The sequence below is a fragment of the Phocoena sinus genome, chromosome X (assembly GCF_008692025.1).
Source record: "Phocoena sinus isolate mPhoSin1 chromosome X, mPhoSin1.pri, whole genome shotgun sequence".
NCBI lineage: Eukaryota > Metazoa > Chordata > Mammalia > Artiodactyla > Phocoenidae > Phocoena > Phocoena sinus.
Genome location: NC_045784.1, coordinates 60,789,996 through 60,808,025, shown reverse-complemented (window position 1 = coordinate 60,808,025; position 18,030 = coordinate 60,789,996). Strand labels below are relative to the sequence as shown.

Genomic DNA, 18,030 nt, shown 5'->3' with positions numbered 1-18,030 from the left:
AATCTCTTCTCTTCATCTTGTTAGCCAGCTCCACATCTGGCTTGACTGAGGTGCACAAGGCTTAAAAGAGGGATATGTGAGGGAAGGGGTGGGAGGCTTGTTAATGCTTTGGCGTGTCCCCAAATTTGGAGGCCTCATGCCTTAACACTGTTGTCTCTGAGTGGAGATTTCAGTAGAGGCCAACTCCTTGGTTGCAAGCATCACTCGCAGATTTAGCTGGAATCAAACATGTTCACATATATATATATTCCACACCATCCCTGAAAACCATTTGTTTGGAGTTGGGTAGGACCCCTGCCCTTGCTGTGAGCCTGCAGGGGAGTCACTGTGTAGTTTCCTTCAGATTTGACAATGGCAGGGCAGCAGAAACATGTCTTGGAACTACAGGGTTGTTCAGTCTCCTCAACTTCTTTTTTTTAAAATTAATTAATTAATTAGTTTTAATTTTTGGCTGCGTTTGGTCTTCATTGCTGCTCGCAACCTTTCTCTAGTTGCAGCAAGCGGAGGCTACCCTTTGTTGCTGTGCGTGGGCTTCTCATTGCAGTGGCTTCTCTTGTTGCGGAGCATGGGCTCTAGGCGCGTGGGCTTCAGTCGTTGTGGCTCTCCGGCTCTAGAGTGAAGGCTCAGTAGGTGTGGTGCACGGGCTTGGTTGCTCTGAGGCATGTGGGATCTTCCCAGACCAGGGCTCGAACTCGTGTCCCCTGCATTGGCAGGCGGATTCTTCTTTTTTTTAAAAATAAATTTATTTATTTTATTTATTTATTTTTGGCTATGTTGGGTCTTTGTTGCTGTGTGTGGGCTTTCTCTAGCTGCGGCGAGTGGGGGCTACTCTTCATTGTGGTGCGCAGGTTTCTCACTGCGATGGCTTATTTTTTGTTGCGGAACACGGGCTCTAGGTGCAGGGGCTTCAGTAGTTGTGGCTCACGGGCTCTTAAGAGTGCAGGCTGAGCAGTTGTGGTGCACAGGCTTAGTTGTTCCGCGGCATGTGGGATCTTCCCGGACCAGGGCTCGAACGCGTGTCCCCTGCATTGGCAGGCGGATTCTTAACCACTGCGCCACCAGGGAAGGCCTTCTCAGCTTCTTATATTTCTGACCTTTGCACTCTTGAATAACCATTCGGCAACACTGTTTACTTTCCGTTTCTTCCTCCCTCCCTCTGTCCCTCTTTCCCCTGCCTCCTTCCCTCTGTCCCTTTTCTTTCTTTTGTTTGTTTTTTTTTGTTTGTTTGTTTTTGCAGTATGCGGGCCTCTCACTGCTGTGGCCTCTCCCGTTGCGGAGCACAGGCTTCCGGATGCGCAGGCTCAGCGGCCATGGCTCACGGGCCCAGCCGCGCCGCGGCATGTGGGAATCTTCCTGGACCGGGGCACGAACCCGTGTCCCCTGCATCGGCAGGCGGACTCTCAACCACTGTGCCACCAGGGAAGCCCTGTCCCTTTTCTTTTTTTCTTTCGAAGGCCTGCTCTCCTCTTTCCTGTAACCCTCGCCATCTGCACTCTTCCCGCAGTAACTGCAGTATGTTTCAGTATTGCACTATACTCCCTCACTTTCATTGATTCTCACCCCGGCTCTCTGAACTGCATCCCCAGAACTTCACGCCTGGACTGTGCCCAGAAACTCAGGCTTCGAGATGAAGGGAAAACGTCAATTGGGAGAGGCCTCTCATTCACATCACTATGGGGGGAGGAGCTTTACAAGCGTCTTCACTGGCACTGGGGACTTGGTTTGCGCAGGGAGCACTGTGGCATCCTGGCGGAGGTGTACAGGTTAGTTGTTTCTAACTAGCAAGGGGATGCGGTCGTTAGGTCAACACTTTTTAAAGTGGCCCTGAGGCAGTGATTTTGAACTGTGGAGCTGACTCTCCGGTGAAGGAAGACGGGGAAAGACGGTTTCGGGACTTGAAGTATGGGGAGTGGTGCGGTGGAGGGACTTGGATGAAGTATGGGGAGTGGTGCGGCAGCGCGGGACTTGGATGAAGTATGTGGAGTGGTGCGCCGGCCCGGGGGGCGGGGGGGTGGGGGGGTGGGGGGGGTGGGGTGGGGTGGGGGGGTGGGGTGGGGTGGGGGGGGGTGGGGTGGGGTTGGGGGGGGGGGCGCGAAGGACCGTCAGTGATTGGATGCTTAGAACGTATGTGCGTCGGGGTCAGGGGATTTTGAACCAATTAGGCGGATTGTCCTTAGAAAAGAAGTCCGACGAAAGTTTCCCCTGAGCCGGAAACCCGAAAGTTTCCCCTGAGCCGGAAACCCGTGGCCGGAGTCCCGTCGCCGGACCGCTTGCTGCTGCCTCTCATTAGCTGCTTTTTCTGGGTTTTAAAATTTCCTCAGCATTTTTTTTGGGTAACAACTAACAGGAAAACTTTGAAAAGAAATTTATTGAGAAGCTGGAGAATAAAGGACAGAATATTAAAATATTTTCTTATTTCGTAGGCCTGAACCGGAGATTTAAAAATGGACGCCGTTGATTTTCGTTTCATGGACTTTAAAGGTATTTAGTTTTGCACTAGAAAATGTCAGACTGTTCGCTGCCTTATCTAAGATCTTCTGAATGTATTTTGTTTCCTAGTTTTATCTCTTTGGCCTATCCACAGCTCCAAGTTTTCTCCTATAGGTATCGGAAAGCAGTGTTGATGTTTAAGACACCTGAACCCTTTTATAAACTAGCGTAGGGAAATAGAATTCACAATTCACAGCTTGTTTTCTCAGGATTTTTGTGGCATGCATAATAACACTGGTTTAATCTGAAATAGAAATCTGCTGCGTTAAAAGTACATTAAAAAATTACGGCTAGATCCTGAAGTGCCTTTCCATAATCATCAGTTAAAAATAAATTATATCCTGTGTAGCTTTAGTTTTGTTTTTTTTTTTTTTTTTTTTTTGCGGTAAGCGGGCCTCTCACTATTGTGGCCTCTCGCGTTGTGGAGCACAGGCTCCGGATGTGCAGGCTCAGCGGCCATGGCTCACGGGCGCAGCCGCTCCGCGGCATGTGAGATCCTCCTGCACCGGGGCACGAACCCGTGTCCCCTGCATCGGCAGGCGGACTCTCAACCATTGCGCCACCAGGGAAGCCCTCTATGGATGATATTTGTGGGAGTTCTTAGTAAACAGAAGCAGTTCGATGGACTAGAGCCCAGATTCCTCGACCATGCCAGATATGGGAGAGTTCACCATACTTCTTTTTTTCTGGGGACATGATTAGACCTGTGGTACATTCGCATTCACATTCATATAATAATATGTTGTAACCAGGGTGGCTACAAATCTATGCTTTAAAAAAGTTTAGGTCAGTATTTTGTCAATGCTTGTCATTTTAAAACAACAACAAAGCCCATTACCACCTACCTGAAGCTTTAATTTAGGATATACTATCTTAAAGATGTAAGTATTGAATAGGGATTATGACTTTTAAGTATATGGTATTTGAGATCTGGTATTTACATAAATATTTGAAGCACACAGAAAAGTAAGGAGAATAATATAATGAATGCCTCTAAAACTACCACTAAATTTTGTTGAATCTTCACATTTTGTCATATGCTTCAGATATTTCACTGTTCCAAAGAATGAAAAGATTGAGGTGCCTGTTTTTCATCATTTGAAATATTACATAAATTGTATCATTTTGTATAGTTTTTTTCCTGCAACTTGTATTTTTTGCTCAGTATTATGTTTTGGATATTTACCCATATGGATATTTTAGCTCTAGTTCATTTATTTACACCGCTGACTAGTAATAATACATTGAATATAAGTGTACCACAATTTATTTAATCTCAACAGCATTACAACATTGTGTTTTGTAGTGTTTATTAGGAGCTTTTAAAAATTTTTGACTGCCACCTATGGCAAGGAAATATTATATTTTACGTCACATCCCAGTATCAAAAGTTTAATGAAATCATTTTACCCTTATTACACACAGTACACTATGATATTTCCTATTCTATGCTTTTTCATTTACAAAATGTTGGTTATGACTCACTAAATTTATTTCTTGAGCACTAGTGGGTGAGGCTCTAGGGCAGTGCTGTACAGTTGAAACACAGTGCAAACATAAATAATTTTATATTTCCTAGTACCACATTAAAAAAGGTTAAACAGATGAAATTAATTTTAATACAGATTATTTAGCTCAGTATATCCAAAATGTTATCATACTAACATGTAATTGATATAAAAATTATTAATGATATTTACATTCTTTTTTTTTCTGTACAAAGTCTTTGAAGTTTGGTATGTATTTTATAGTTAAAGCATATCTCATTTTGGACTTGCCACATTTCAAGCGCTCAATAGTCACATGTGGCTAGTGGCTGCTCTATAGTGGCAGTGCTATTCTCGGGTGTACATTAAGAAGTTTTACTGCTGGGTCAAAAGCTACAAGCATGTTTAACTTAACAAATATTACCAAATTGCTGTCCACAGTAGTTTTAACAATTTATACTCCCTCTTCTTTTCTCTTTCCCTATATTATTGCTAATATTTGGTATTGCCAGACTTTAGAAATTATTCATGAGTGAAGGGTTTTTAAAATTAATTAATTAATTAGTTTTGGCTGCATTGGGTCTTCATTGCTGCGCGCAGGCTTTCTCTAGTTGCGGCGAGTGGGGGCTGCTCTTTGTTGTGGTGTGAAGGCTTCTTATTGTGGTGGCTTCTCTTGTTGCGGAGCATGGGCTCTAGGTGTGCGGGCTTCAGTAGTTGTGGCACGTGGGCTCAGTAGTTGTGGTGCAAGGGCTTCTTACCGCGGTGGCTTCTCTTGATGCGGAGCACGGGCTCTAGGTGCGCGGGCTTCAGTAGCTGTGGTACGCGGGCTCTAGAGTGCAGGCTCAATAGTTGCGGTGTGCAGGCTTAGTTGCTCTGTGGCATGTGGGATCTTCCCGGACCAGGGATTGAACCCGCGTCCCCTGCATTGGCAGGCGGATGCTTAACCACTGCGCCACCAAGGAAGTCTGGTGGTGGTGTTTTTAATTAACATTTTATTCTGGGGTAATGTTAGATTTACAGAATAGTTACAGAGATAGTGCAGAGAGTTCCCAGACACCTATCAGCCAGTTCTGTTTTCTCTCACATTATCATCTTACATGGGTGTTTTAATTTTCATTTCTCTGTCAACTAGTGAACTTGGATATATTTTCATAAATTTATGGACCATTTGAGTTTTCTTTTCTGTGTACACAGCCTTTTCAGTCAGATTTTGTAAAAATGGACCACAAAGGGCCATGTGATGGCTTAGCTTATTTTCTTCTCAGGGAGAATTGACATAACATCCCTTTTTTTGTACCACCAATTCCAATCAATTTCAAAGCCAAAAAGGAATACAAATTGGTCTGTTATACTCACTGGGTCTAAATAATTATAACTCCTTTCCTGCATGTCAGCTCTTCAACTATTTGAAGGTAGTTATGTCCCCTGGGAAGTCTCTTCTTCAGATTCAGCATTTTTAGTCCTTTCAGTCATTTCTCATATTACATGGTTTCTAGTCCTCTCATCATTTTGTGTGCTGTCCTCTGAACATGCTCTGTTCCTTTCATGTTATTCCTTAAAGTATGGTACCCAGAACAGAACACAATTCTCTAGGTTCGATATGGTCAGCTCAAAATAATCTTTCTCTTTAGATTTAAGAATGATCATTATTGTCTTTAGATACCGATATAGCTAAGATTGATTTTTTTTTTTCTTTTTTTGGGTGGTGGCAGTCACACCACACTAATGACTCATTTTGAGCTTTTGGTCCCCAGAAGACGCTCAGTCTTTTTTTTTTTTTTTTTCCGGTACGTGGGCCTCTCACTGTTGTGGCCTCTCCCATTGCGGACCACAGGCTCCGGATGCGCAGGCTCAGCGGCCATGGCTCACGGGCCCAGCTGCTCTGCGGCATGTGGGATCTTCTCAGACTGGGGCACGAACCCGTGTCCCCTGCATCTGCAGGCGGACTCTCAACCACTGTGCCACCAGGGAAGCCCCCTCAGTCTTTTTTTAATACATGCTTCTATTAAGCTGCATCTTGCCTGTCATATATTGGTGCAGTTAGTTTTGGAGACATAAGTGCAGGGCTTTAATTTTTTCTTACATTAATGTCATTGCTATAACTGGAGATTTAATTTTTGTTCCTGATTATATCTTCTGTCTTATTTGTTATCTGTTTCTCTTTCAACTTCTTCATCCAAATCATAGATAAATTTGTTAAATAGGAGAGGGCCAAGGACAGAATGTTATGTCATTAAAAACTTCGCTTCAGGGACTTCCCTGGTGGTCCAGTTGCTAAGACTCTGCACTCCCAATGCAGGGGGGCCTGGGTTTGATCCCTGGTCAGGGAACTAGATACCACATGCTGCAACTAAGAGTTCTCATGATGCAACTAAAAATCCCGCATGCCACAAGTAAAGGTCCCGCATACCTCAACTAAAGATCCCGCATGCCACACTGAAGATCCCACATGCCACAACTAAGACCTGATGCAGCCAAATAAATAAATAAATATTAAAAAAATAAAAACTTCAGGTTGACGTCAGTTCATTAAGCAGCAAGCTCTGAGTATGCTTTTTAAAAAAATTTGTTTATTTTAAAATTAATTTTCATTGGAGTATAGTTGATTTACAATGTGTGTTTGTTTCTGCTGTACAGCAAAGTGAATTGATTATACATATGTCCAGTCTTTTTTCGATTCTGTTGCCATATAGGTCAGTACAGAGTATTGAGTAGAGTTCCCTGTGCTATACAGTAGATTCTTAGTTATCTTTTTTTTTTTTTTTTTTTTTTTTTTTTTTGCGGTACGCAGGCCTCTCACTGTTGTGGCCTCTCCCGTTGCGGAGCACAGGCTCCGGACGCGCAGGCTCAGGGGCCATGGCTCACGGACCTGGCCGCTCTGCAGCACATGGGGTCTTCCTGGACTGGGGCATGAACCCGCGTCCCCTGCATCGGCAGGTGGACTCTCAACCACTGCGCCACCAGGGAAGCCCCTTAGTTATCTATTTTATATATAGTAGTGTGTGTATGTCAATCCCAATCTCCCAATTTATCCCTCCCCTCTCTTTCCCCCTTGGTAACCATAAGTTTGTTTTCTACATCTGTGACTCTATTTCTGTTTTATAGATAGGTTCATTTGTACCATTTTTTTTAGATTCCACATATAAGTGATATCACATGATATTTGTCTCTCCCTGTCTGAGATCTACTTCACTCAGTATGACAGTCTCTAGGTCCATCCATTTTGATGCAAATGGCATTATCTTGTTCTTTTTTTTTTGTTGTTGTTGTTCTTTTTTTATGGATGAGTAATATTTCATTGTATATATATATACCACATCTTCTTTATCCATTCCTCTGTTGATGGACATTTAGGTTGCTTCCATGTCCCAGGTATTATAAATAGTGCTGTAGTGAACATTGGGGTACATGTATCTTTTCGAATTATGGTTTTCTCCCGGTATATGCCCAGGAGTGGGATTGCAGGATCATATGGTAGCTCTATTTTTGCTTTTTTAAAGGAACCTCCGTAGTGTTCTCCATAGTGGCTGCACCAATTTACATTCCCACCAACAGTGTAGGAGGAGGGTTCCCTTTTCTCCACACCCTCTCCAGCGTTTATCGTTTGTAGATTTTTTGATGGCCATTGTGACTGGTGTGAGGTGATAACTTGTAGTTTTGATTTGCATTTCTCTAATAATTAGTGATGTTACGCATCTTTTCATGTGTCTGTTGGCCATCTGTAGCCTTCTATGGAGAAACGTCTATTTAGGTCTTCTGCCCATTTTTTGATTGGGTTGTTTGTTTTTTTGATACTGAGCTGCATGAACTGTTTGTATATTTTGGAGATTAATTCCTTGTTGGTTGCTTCTTTGCAAATATTTTCTCCCATTCTGTGGGTTGTCCTTTCGTATTGTTTATGGTTTCCTTTGCTGGACAAAAGCTTTTAAGTTTCATTAGGTCCCATTTGTTTATTTTTGTTTTTATTTTCATTACTCTAGGAGGTAGATCAAAAACGATCTTGCTGAGATTTACGTCAGAGTGTGTTCTGCCTGTTTTCCTCTAAGAGTTTTATAGTATCCGGTCTTATATTTAGGTCTTTAATCCATTTTGAGTTTATTTTTGTGTGTGGTGTTAAAGAATGTTCTAATTTTATTTTTTTACATGGGGCTGTCCAGTTTTTCCAGCACCATTTATTGAAGATACTCTCTTTTCCCCATTGTGTATTCTTGCCTCCTTTGTCATAGATCAGTTGACTGTAGTTGCGTGGGTTTATCTCTGGGCTTTCTATCCTGTTCTATTGATCTATTTGTCTTTTTTTCTGCCAGTACCATACTGTTTTTTTTTTTGTGGTATGCGGGCCTCTCAGTTTTGTGGCCTCTCCTGTTGTGGAGCACATGCTCTGGACGTGCAGGCTCAGCAGTCATGGCTCACGGGCCTAGCCGCTCTGCGGCATGTGGGGTCTTCCCAGACTGGGGCACGAACCCGTGTCCCCTGCATCGGCAGGCGGACTCTCAACCACTGCACCACCAGGGAAGCCCCATACTGTTTTGATTATTGTAGCTGTGTAGTATAGTCTGAAGTCAGGGAGCCTGATTCCTCCAGCTCCATTATTCTTTCTCAAGATTGCTTCGCTATTCATGGTCTTTTGTGTTTCCATACAAATTGTAAAATTTTTTGTTCTAGTCATGTGAAAAATGCCATTGGTAATTTGATAGGGTTTGCATGGAATCTGTAGATTGCTTTGGGTAGTATAGTCATTTTGATAATATTGATTCTTCCCTTCCAAGAATATGGTATAGCTCTCCATCTGCTTGTGTCATCTTTGATTTCTTTCATCAGTATCTTACAGTTTTCTGAGTACAGGTCTTTTGCCTCCTTCGGTAGGTTTATTTCTAGTTATTTTTTTTCTTTTTAATGCGATGGTAAATGGGATTGTTTCCTTAACTTCTCTTTTTGATCTTTCATTGTTAGTGTATAGGAATGCAAGAGATTTCTGTGTATTATTTTTATATCCTGCAACTTTACCAAATTCATTGATGAGCTCTAGTCCTCTGAGTATGCTTATTCCACCTGCCTGATTTGCTCTAGTATTCTGAGAATGCCTATTCAACCTGCCTGACAAAGCCTGGCAACTGTCTTGTTCTATACTTGGCTTTATCTCTAGATTTAGAATTTTCGTTCATCTCTTTGAAGGGTTCTTGGGGCTCTCTGTACGTGAACGTCTGTTACCAACACCTATTCAAAGTTTTCTCCCAGCTTTATTGAGATATAATTGACATATAATATTGTATAAGTTTAAGGTGTATGGCATAGTGATTTTTATATATGTATGTACTGCAAAGTGATTATGGAAATAATGTTAGTTAAGACATTTGTCACCTCACATAGTTACAGTTTTGGGGAGGGATGAGGGAAATGGGTGAGGGTGGTGAAAGTGGACGAACCTCCTGTTCACCGTTGAGGCTGCCTTCTTGATGGTGAACAAAGTTTGATGCCACACTATGCTATCCTGCTCCTGACCTACAGCCTCCAGGGATTTCAGCTCTGTAGTACTTTTTCCTTCTTTCCCTCTCCTCAACTTCCTCTTTCCTTTTCCTTTTCTTTTCTTATTCTTTCTTTCTTAGAAATTAACTTTATTGAGATATACTTTACATACAATAAAATTCACACACTTTAAAAAACAGTTATTTATTGTTTGGCTGCATCAGGTCTTCGTTGCTGCATGCGGGCTTCCTCTAGTTGTGGCTAGTGGGGGCTACTCTTCATTGCAGTGTGCGGGCTTCTCATTTTGGTGGCTTCTCTTGTTGGAGAGCATGGGATCTAGGCATATGGGCTTCAGTAGTTGCAGCACGCAGGCTCCGTAGTTGCAGCACATGGGTCCTAGAGCACGCAGGCTTCAGTAGTTGTGCGTGGGCTCTGTAGTTGTGGCTTGAGGGCTCTAGAGCAGAGGCTCAGTAGTTGTGGCACACAGGCTTAGTTGCTCCACGGCATGTGGGATCTTCCTGGACAAGGGATCGAACTTGTGTCCCCTGCATTGGCAGGCGGATTCTTAACCACTGTGTCACCAGGGAAGTCCAAAATTCACACACTTTAAGTGTATAGGTTGTTGCTTTTTTGGTGTGTGTGTGTGTGTGTGTGTGTGTGTGTGTGGGCAAATGTAACCTGTATAACCACCGTTACAATCAAGAAATAGAACATTTTCATCTCAGAGAATTCTACCATACCCCTTTGCTGTCAATCTACCCACAACCCTCTACCCCAGTCAACCACTGTTCTGATTTCTGTCACTGCAGATTAGTTTATAAATGAAATCATTCAGTATATACTCTTTTTTCCTATGGTGTCCTTTTCTTTTTTTTTGCAGTACACGGGCCTCTCACTCTTGTGGCCTTTCTGGTTGCAGAGCACAGGCTCTGTGGCCATGGCTCATGGGCCTAGCTGCTCTGCGGCAGGTGGGATCTTCCCGGACTGGGGCATGAACCTGTGTCCCCTGCATCAGCAGGCGGACTCTTAACCACTCTGCCACCAGGGAAGCCCCCCTGTGGTGTCTTTCACTAAGCATAATCGTTTTGAGAGTCATCCATATTGTTTCATATATAAATAGTTAATTCTTTTTTATTGTTTAGTAGCATTCCACTGAATGACTAGATCACAGTTTGTTTATTCATCAGTTGGTGGACATTTTTGACTGTCATGACTAAAGTTGCTATGAATATTCATGTATAAGTTTTAAGTGATTTAGGTTTTCATTTCTCTTGGGGAGACTATCTAGGAATGGATTTGCTGAGATGTAAAGTGCTTTTGTAACCAGGTTTTACAGATTATTTCCTTTTTGGAGGACAGGTTTTGAAAGGCCCAAATTCTTAATTTAAGAAACAGTAGCATCTGGGCTGGGGGTGTTTCCTAAAACTGTCCTGCTTGATTCATAAAGAAAAAGTTCCTCATCTTGACAAGCACCAGGACCATACAAAATAGAAGGTGACTTAACATGGGAATAGCAAAAAGTTGAGTGTTGTTGAATAGTAGTACTAAGATAATTCAGGCCAGTTTTCCACCTCAACATGAGCGTTATTTCTTCTCAAAGAATGGCAACTATTTATCAAGCTTTGGAACTCCCTTTCCTGTTGTTAATTTGAAGACAATTCTCCTTTTTCTAGATTTCTAACATCTTTGTATTTGCTCTAATAGAAATATCCTTATGGTCTATTAAAATAACCAAGTTTTGGGGCTTCCCTGGTGGTGCAGTGGTTGAGAGTCCGCCTGCCGATGCAGGGGACATGGGTTCGTGCCCTGGTCCAGGAGGATCCCACATGCCGCGGAGCGGCTGGGCCTGTGAGCCATGGCCTTTGGGCCTGCGCGTCCGGAGCCTGTGCCGCACAATGGGAGAGGCCAAAGCAGTGAGAGGCCCGCGTACTGCAAAAAAAAAAAAAAAAAAAAATCCAAGTTTTTACTTTCTTTTTTCTGTTAAATCTGTGACAACTGTTAAGGAAGTAGGTATTAACGGTTTGTATCATTAAATCTTCAGAAGCCAATGACAGTATATACTTTAGACCAGCCCTGTACAATAGAAATATAATGTGAGCTACAGTGTAATTTAAAAATTTCTAGTAGCCACATTTAAAAAGCAGAGAGAAACAGGTACAATTATTTTAAATAATAATAGTAATAATAATTTTGATACTCTGTTTATAGCCCTACATATCCAAAATATTATTTCAACATGTAATCAATATAGAAAATCACTGAGATATTTTACATTTTTTATACTAAATCTTTGAAATCTGGTGTGTACTTTACAATTATAGCCCATCTCAATTTGGACTAACTACATTTCAGGTGCTCAGTAGTCACATGTGACTGCCATGTTAGACTGCAGGTCTAGACTGAAAAGTTTAGTAGGAAAACTCAAGATAATTGACTTTCATTGAATCTCAAAGGACTTTATTCATTTGAAAGCCTCCCTCAACAATTTTTTCCCATTCCTTTAAATGCCACAGTGGGATCCTCAGATTAGGAGTGATGGAATTATTAGGAAGTGTCCCAAGAGTGTGCCATGTAGCTCAGAGTCATAAGCACAGCGTCTGTTTGGCCTGTGCAGAAATCTTGTTGATATACTTGTTGGAGCCATCTGGTATGCACATATTAGGTAGAAATAATATAGTTTATGAAATAAAGAGACAGTGTTAACTAACAAAATGGAACTTTGTTAGTATACCATACAGTGTGTTTCAAGCTCTGGCCCCTACATACCTTTCTAATGGTATTTCCTGTAATCTTCCTTTACCCTTTTTTCCAGCCATACATAACTACTTATGGTTATTTGAACCCATTGTGCTTTCCACACCTCCATGTTTTTCCTTATGTTTGGTATGTTGCCTGGCAAACTCTTAAGTGATCCATCAAGACCCACCTCAAATAGCACTCAGTGAAGCCTATTCTGCCATCCCTATATCCCAACTCTCAAACGGGTAGTTACTTAATTCTTCCTTTATATTTCTGTAGTGTCTTACACTCACAGCGCTTATTATATTGTAAGTTTTCTCATTTTAATTTCTGTTAATATTGTGTGATCTGCTTGATGGTATAGACTGTTTCACTCATCTTTGTATTCCTGGTAAGTAAGATCCCTAGTATCTGCCTGATACCAAGCATTCAATAAATGTTTGTTGTATTAACTTTTACAAGGAGAAATATAGACACCAGCCAAAGCAGAAAGTACAGTTGTGGATTTTGTTCATGCTGTACTACTAATAGCTTTGATCTTGGGCAAGTTAATGAACTTCCCTGTAGCTTATTTTAATTAATTGTAAAATTAGAGTGGGTTAGTAGAATTTTAAGGTGACTTACAGCTCTAAAAAGTTGATTGATTGATACATGTGTATACCATACATCTTGTGTGGAAATGTGTGTAAGCTCCTCAAGGGAGGGAACTGTGTCTTGTTTACATTATTCTTGGTGCTTAGCAAAATACTTGATTATCACTAAATGTTTATTGAATTAATGAATGAAATAACTCTTGTCTCTTTCATTCATATTGCCCACAAGGATAGTAACACTGTCACCAGGAATGATGCTATATATTTCTGATGATGATTTGGAAATGCACATGGGCTCAGATAAAACTTTCCTGTGTTATTCTATCACCATCAAAAGCAGTTCATAAGATGCTTAATTGTTTATGACATTTTGCTTAGCAATCCTCTAAATAACTAGTGCATTCTGTTAGGAATGGAAAGGCTGAAGATATCTTGTGTGGAAAATTAGCCGTCATGCATTTGGTTTCATTAAATATTTGATGTCTTTTGCAAGCAAGTTTTATGTGTATTATGTGTAGTTTACAATAGTATAGAGATAAGAAATCACAAAGACAGTTGAATCAACTTGGGTTTCTTTCTTCCTTCAAAGACCTCTTTGGTGAGAGTTGCAATAATGTACTCAGCTAATCCACTTCAGCCTTCCAACTGTGTTGTTATAGTCTACTTATTGCATTCCCAACGTTTCCATGTATGTTTTTGGTCTGATTTAGATGTGAATCTACTGGGAAGGTGTCTTGGATAAGTCTGTCTTCAGTGCCTAGTGCATTGCTAACACTCAGTAAACAAGTTAATTAAGTTGTTAAATAGACAGAAGTAACCTTTGGTAACCATGGTAACTAAAACAAAGCAGATATTAGCTGAATAGAAGACTCAGTCAGGAGCAGTAGGGTTCAGCTACAATGGGTAAGATGATGTAATGAGAATAAAAGAGTAATACATACAGATACTTTGTAAATATATACAGATGCTTAGGGGTAGGATTGGATGAATTGGCAAATTGAGATTGGTTATTGACCTTGCATTTTTTTTTTGTTTTTTTTTTGTTTTTTTTTTTTTTTTTTTTTTTTTTTTGCGTTACGCGGGCCTCTCACTGCTGCGGCCCCTCCCGTTGCGGAGGACAGGCTCCGGATGCGCAGGCCCAGCGGCCATGGCTCACGGGCCCAGCCGCTCCGCGGCATGTGGGATCCTCCCAGACCGGGGCACGAACCCGTGTCCCCTGCATCGGCAGGCAGACTCTCAACCACTGCGCCACCAGGGAAGCCCTGACCTTGCATTTTTATAGGAGTGTGAAAGAAATAAAATACCAGATTCATTGCAACATTTATACAATGTGCATTTAGTTGAGAGGACTGAGTTGTGGCTTTTTTGAGATATTCCTCCTACTGCTATGGTTTGTTCAATGTAAGTATAATTCTACCCTTTAGTCTTTAAAGTTTAGTACCCTGGATGTGACTGGATGTCTTTCCTCACCAGAATCAAGTTGGAAATTCCTTTTTGGTTAGCATGATATAGTCAGCTCTTGCCTTTTTACCTCCCGCCACCACCCAGCCAGTTGCCCTCCAAAATTTTACATAGCTTTATCTCCTAATGAGCCCAGGCCTAGGTTTGTTTCAGTCCCTGAGCCAGTTCTGTACAGGGCAAGAAAGAATAACAGTATTATGTTGTAGGGAAGAGACTGGTTTGGAATGAAGTCATACTGGCCATCAGATTTGAGATTTAACATGCTAGGGGCATACTGTAGGCACCTGTTGAGCTTTAGAACTGTATCTGTACTGACTGTCATGATTTTCATGGAGCTAGCCTGCTCTGTATCCTTTCCTAGTTGCTCTCCAGGACCAAGATGCTGCTCAGAACTACAATACACTGCTGTGAATAATTCTCTTGGAACTATGGTTCATGCAGTTTCATCTGACTTGTGCATTATGATTCGCTGCTTGGATTCACTTGTGCCATACCCAGTTTGTCAGTTGGGTCCTCCTGGAACATTGTATATGAAAAATGATCGTCTCTCTGACCATTAGATAGAAAGTATGATTTACAGTGTGGTTTTGTCTGTCACTAAACCTGTTTGTCTTGAGTTTGCTTGAGTTTTTTTGCCATGCCCTTTTGATACTGTTTTGGACATTTTGACTGTCCTCATTAAAAGTAGCCTCTGCTGGAATAGTTTTTCTTAGCTTACAATCAGAATTATAGCTATTTTACGTTTGGTAGTGTATATATGTCCATGCCACTCTCTCACTTTGTCCCAGCTTACCCTTCCCTCTCCCAGTATCCTCAACACTCTGAATGGTGTTGGCTCATTTTTTCTCTTTCTACTGTTTTTTAGTTGTCTCAGAGTCCTGGCAAGTCAGTTCTTCCAGGCCTTTTCCAATAGGCCTAGTATAGTGGAAGGACAGGATTTCAAATTAGAAAGCCTGAGTTCAGCTCCCAGTTTGCTACTTCCTCTTTCTGTCACCTTTGAGAAGTCACTATACTTTGTTATATCTCAGTTCCTGCATCTTATAAAAGTATCTCCCTTACAGAGTAAATTGATGATTAAATGAGAATGCATGTGAAAAAGCTTTGAGACTGTAAAGCATTATGCAAATGTTAATTTTATTGTCATTTTTGGTTCTTTTCTCACTGAAGAAGTTGCAAGTAATCATTGTGATTTGGAGTAAAATCTTGAATTGACCCTGGCAAGTCTTTGAACTGCTTTGGCTTTTGAATGACTGGTTGAGTTGATGGAGGTCACTGGGAGAGACTTGGCAGGACTTTTGATAGATTTTTTTCCATGTTGTAACAGAAGCTCCCTTCCTCAAGGACAGGGAAGAAGTTTATTTTCTATTATACTGTACCTAGAATGCTGTCTACCTAATCAGAATTAATTGGTACAGATTAACGTGGCTGCCTCAATAGAGTGACTCCCCAGTTTTAACTAGGATGAATCTCATTTAAATTAAATACGCTGGGGGCTTCCCTGGTGGCGCAGTGGTTGAGAGTCCACCTGCTAATGCAGGGGGCGCGCGTTCGTGCCTCGGTCCGGGAGGATCCCACATGCCGCGGAGCGGCTGGGCCCGTGAGCCATGGTTGCTGAGCCTGCGCGTCCGGACCCTGTGCTCCGCAACGGGAGAGGCCACAATAGTGAGAGACCCACGTATCGCAAAAAAAAAAAAAAAAAAAAAAAAAAAAATTGACTGCAATCATGTTGTAAATCATAGTTTATTTCAGTAGCCAGGAAGATAATTTAATCATTTTTTTCAAAATGTACAATATTGCCTGATGTAACCTTAATACAGAGTGTTGTTTTCACATCTCAGGAATAGACTGTATTTATAGAAGCTCTTTTCTGAGCTTCTCCCAGAAGCAAGTCTCTCCTTCATAGTGTAACTCGCAACCATTCAGCTATGTGATCTCTATTACTTACTCAGCTTTGCTGACTGCATTTTATCCTCAAGAACTGCAGTGCTCTCATTGCCTCAGCTGGTGTTAGTCAAGTTGCTCAACTGAATGACACTGAAAATATGTTTTGAAAGGACCAGAATTATTTTGACAAAGAATGAATTATATGAAATATTAAGAGAACATTCACAAATCAAAATTAACACCTTCACAGTCTCATATACTATGTCACTAGGACTTATAATTGGTATTCTAATAAAATATATTTGGATTTTTTTTAAAACGAAGTCAAATTAAACAATTTATATTGGATTTTTTCTTTTCAAAAACATTTCAAGAAATCTGTTTTTAAAAGATATTTGGATTTTTAAAAACATCGTTTAAAAACTTTCCTAATTATTTTTTTAAATTGAGGTATAATTCACGTACAACATTATATTAGTTTCAGGTGTACAACATAATGATTCAATATTCGTGTATATTACAAAATGATCAGCACAGTAAGTCTAGTTTAACATCCATCACCATACATAGTTAGAAAATATTTTTCTTGTGTTGATAACTTTTAATATTTACTCTTTTTTTTAAACTTTTTTATTAGAGTATAATTGCTTTACAAAGGTGTGTTAATTTCTGCTTTATAACAAAGTGAATCATTTATACATATGCATATGTCCCCATATCTCTTCCCTCTTGCGTCTCCCTCCCTCCCACCCTCCCTATCCCACCCCTCTACGTGGTCACAAAGCGACGAGCTGATCTCCCTGTGCTATGGGGCTGCTTCCCACTAGCTAGCTGTTTTACGTTTGGTACTGTATATATGTCCATGTCACTCTTTCACTTTGTCCGAGCTTCCCCTTTCCCCTCCCTGTGTCCTCAAGTCCATTCTCTAATAGGTCTGCGTCTTTATTCCCGTCTTGCCCCTAGGTTCTTAATGACCAATTTTTTTTTTTTAGATTCCATATATATGTGTGAGCATACGGTATTTGGTTTTCTCTTTCTGACTTACTTCACTCTGTATGACAGACTCTAGGTCCATCCACCTCATGACAAATAACTCAATTTCGTTTCCTTTTATGGCTGAGTAATATTCCATTGTATATATGTGCCACATCTTCTTTATCCATTCATCTGTTGATGGACACTTAGGTTGCTTCCATGTCCTATCTATTGTAAATAGAGCTGCAACGAACATTTTGGTACATGACTCTTTTTGAATTATGGTTTTCTCAGGGTATATGCCCAGTAGTGGGATTGCTGGGTCGTATGGTAGTTCTATTTTTAGTTTTTTAAGGGACCTCCATACTGTTCTCCATAGTGCTTGTATCAATTTACATTCCCACCAACAGTGCAAGAGGCATTCCTTTTCTCCAAACCGTCTCCAGCATTTATTGTTTGTAGATTTATTGATGATGGCCATTCTGACTGGTGTGAGATGATATCTCATTGTAGTTTTGATTCACATTTCTCTAATGATTAATGATGTTGAGCATTCTTTCATGTGTTTGTTGGCAATCTGTATATCTTCTTTGGAGAAATATCCATTTAGGTCTTCTGCCCATTTTTGGATAGGATTGTTCGTTTTTTTTGATATTGAGCTGCATGAGCTGCTTGTAAATTTTGGAGATTAATCCTTTGTCAGTTGCTTCATTTGCAAATAGTTTCTCCCATTCTTTTTCTTTTCATTGTTTTACAATGGCGTGTTAGTTTCTGCTTTATAACAAAGAGAATCAGTTATACATATACATATGTTCCCATATGTCTTCCCTCTTGCGTCTCCCTCCCTCCCACCCTCCCTATCCCACCGCTCCAGGCGATCACAAAGCACCGAGCTGATCTCCCTGTGCTATGCTCCCTGTGCTATGCGGCTGCTT

At 41.0% G+C, this 18,030-nt stretch overlaps 1 protein-coding gene across 4 annotated transcripts in view; it reads left to right on the top strand.

The window, feature by feature from the left end:
- Nucleotides 1–18,030, top strand: part of TEX11 (testis expressed 11) — a 385,828-nt gene that overhangs the window by 13,294 nt on the left and 354,504 nt on the right. For 3 of the 4 annotated variants that reach the window (XM_032620813.1, XM_032620814.1, XM_032620810.1), the window contains exon 2: nucleotides 2,424–2,481. In XM_032620813.1, coding sequence (XP_032476704.1) covers nucleotides 2,445–2,481 — 37 coding nt within the window. In that variant the 5' untranslated portion in view covers nucleotides 2,424–2,444. Of the gene's footprint in view, nucleotides 1–1,645; nucleotides 1,764–2,423; nucleotides 2,482–18,030 lie in introns of those variants that run through there. The other variant, XM_032620812.1, reaches the window with a different exon arrangement.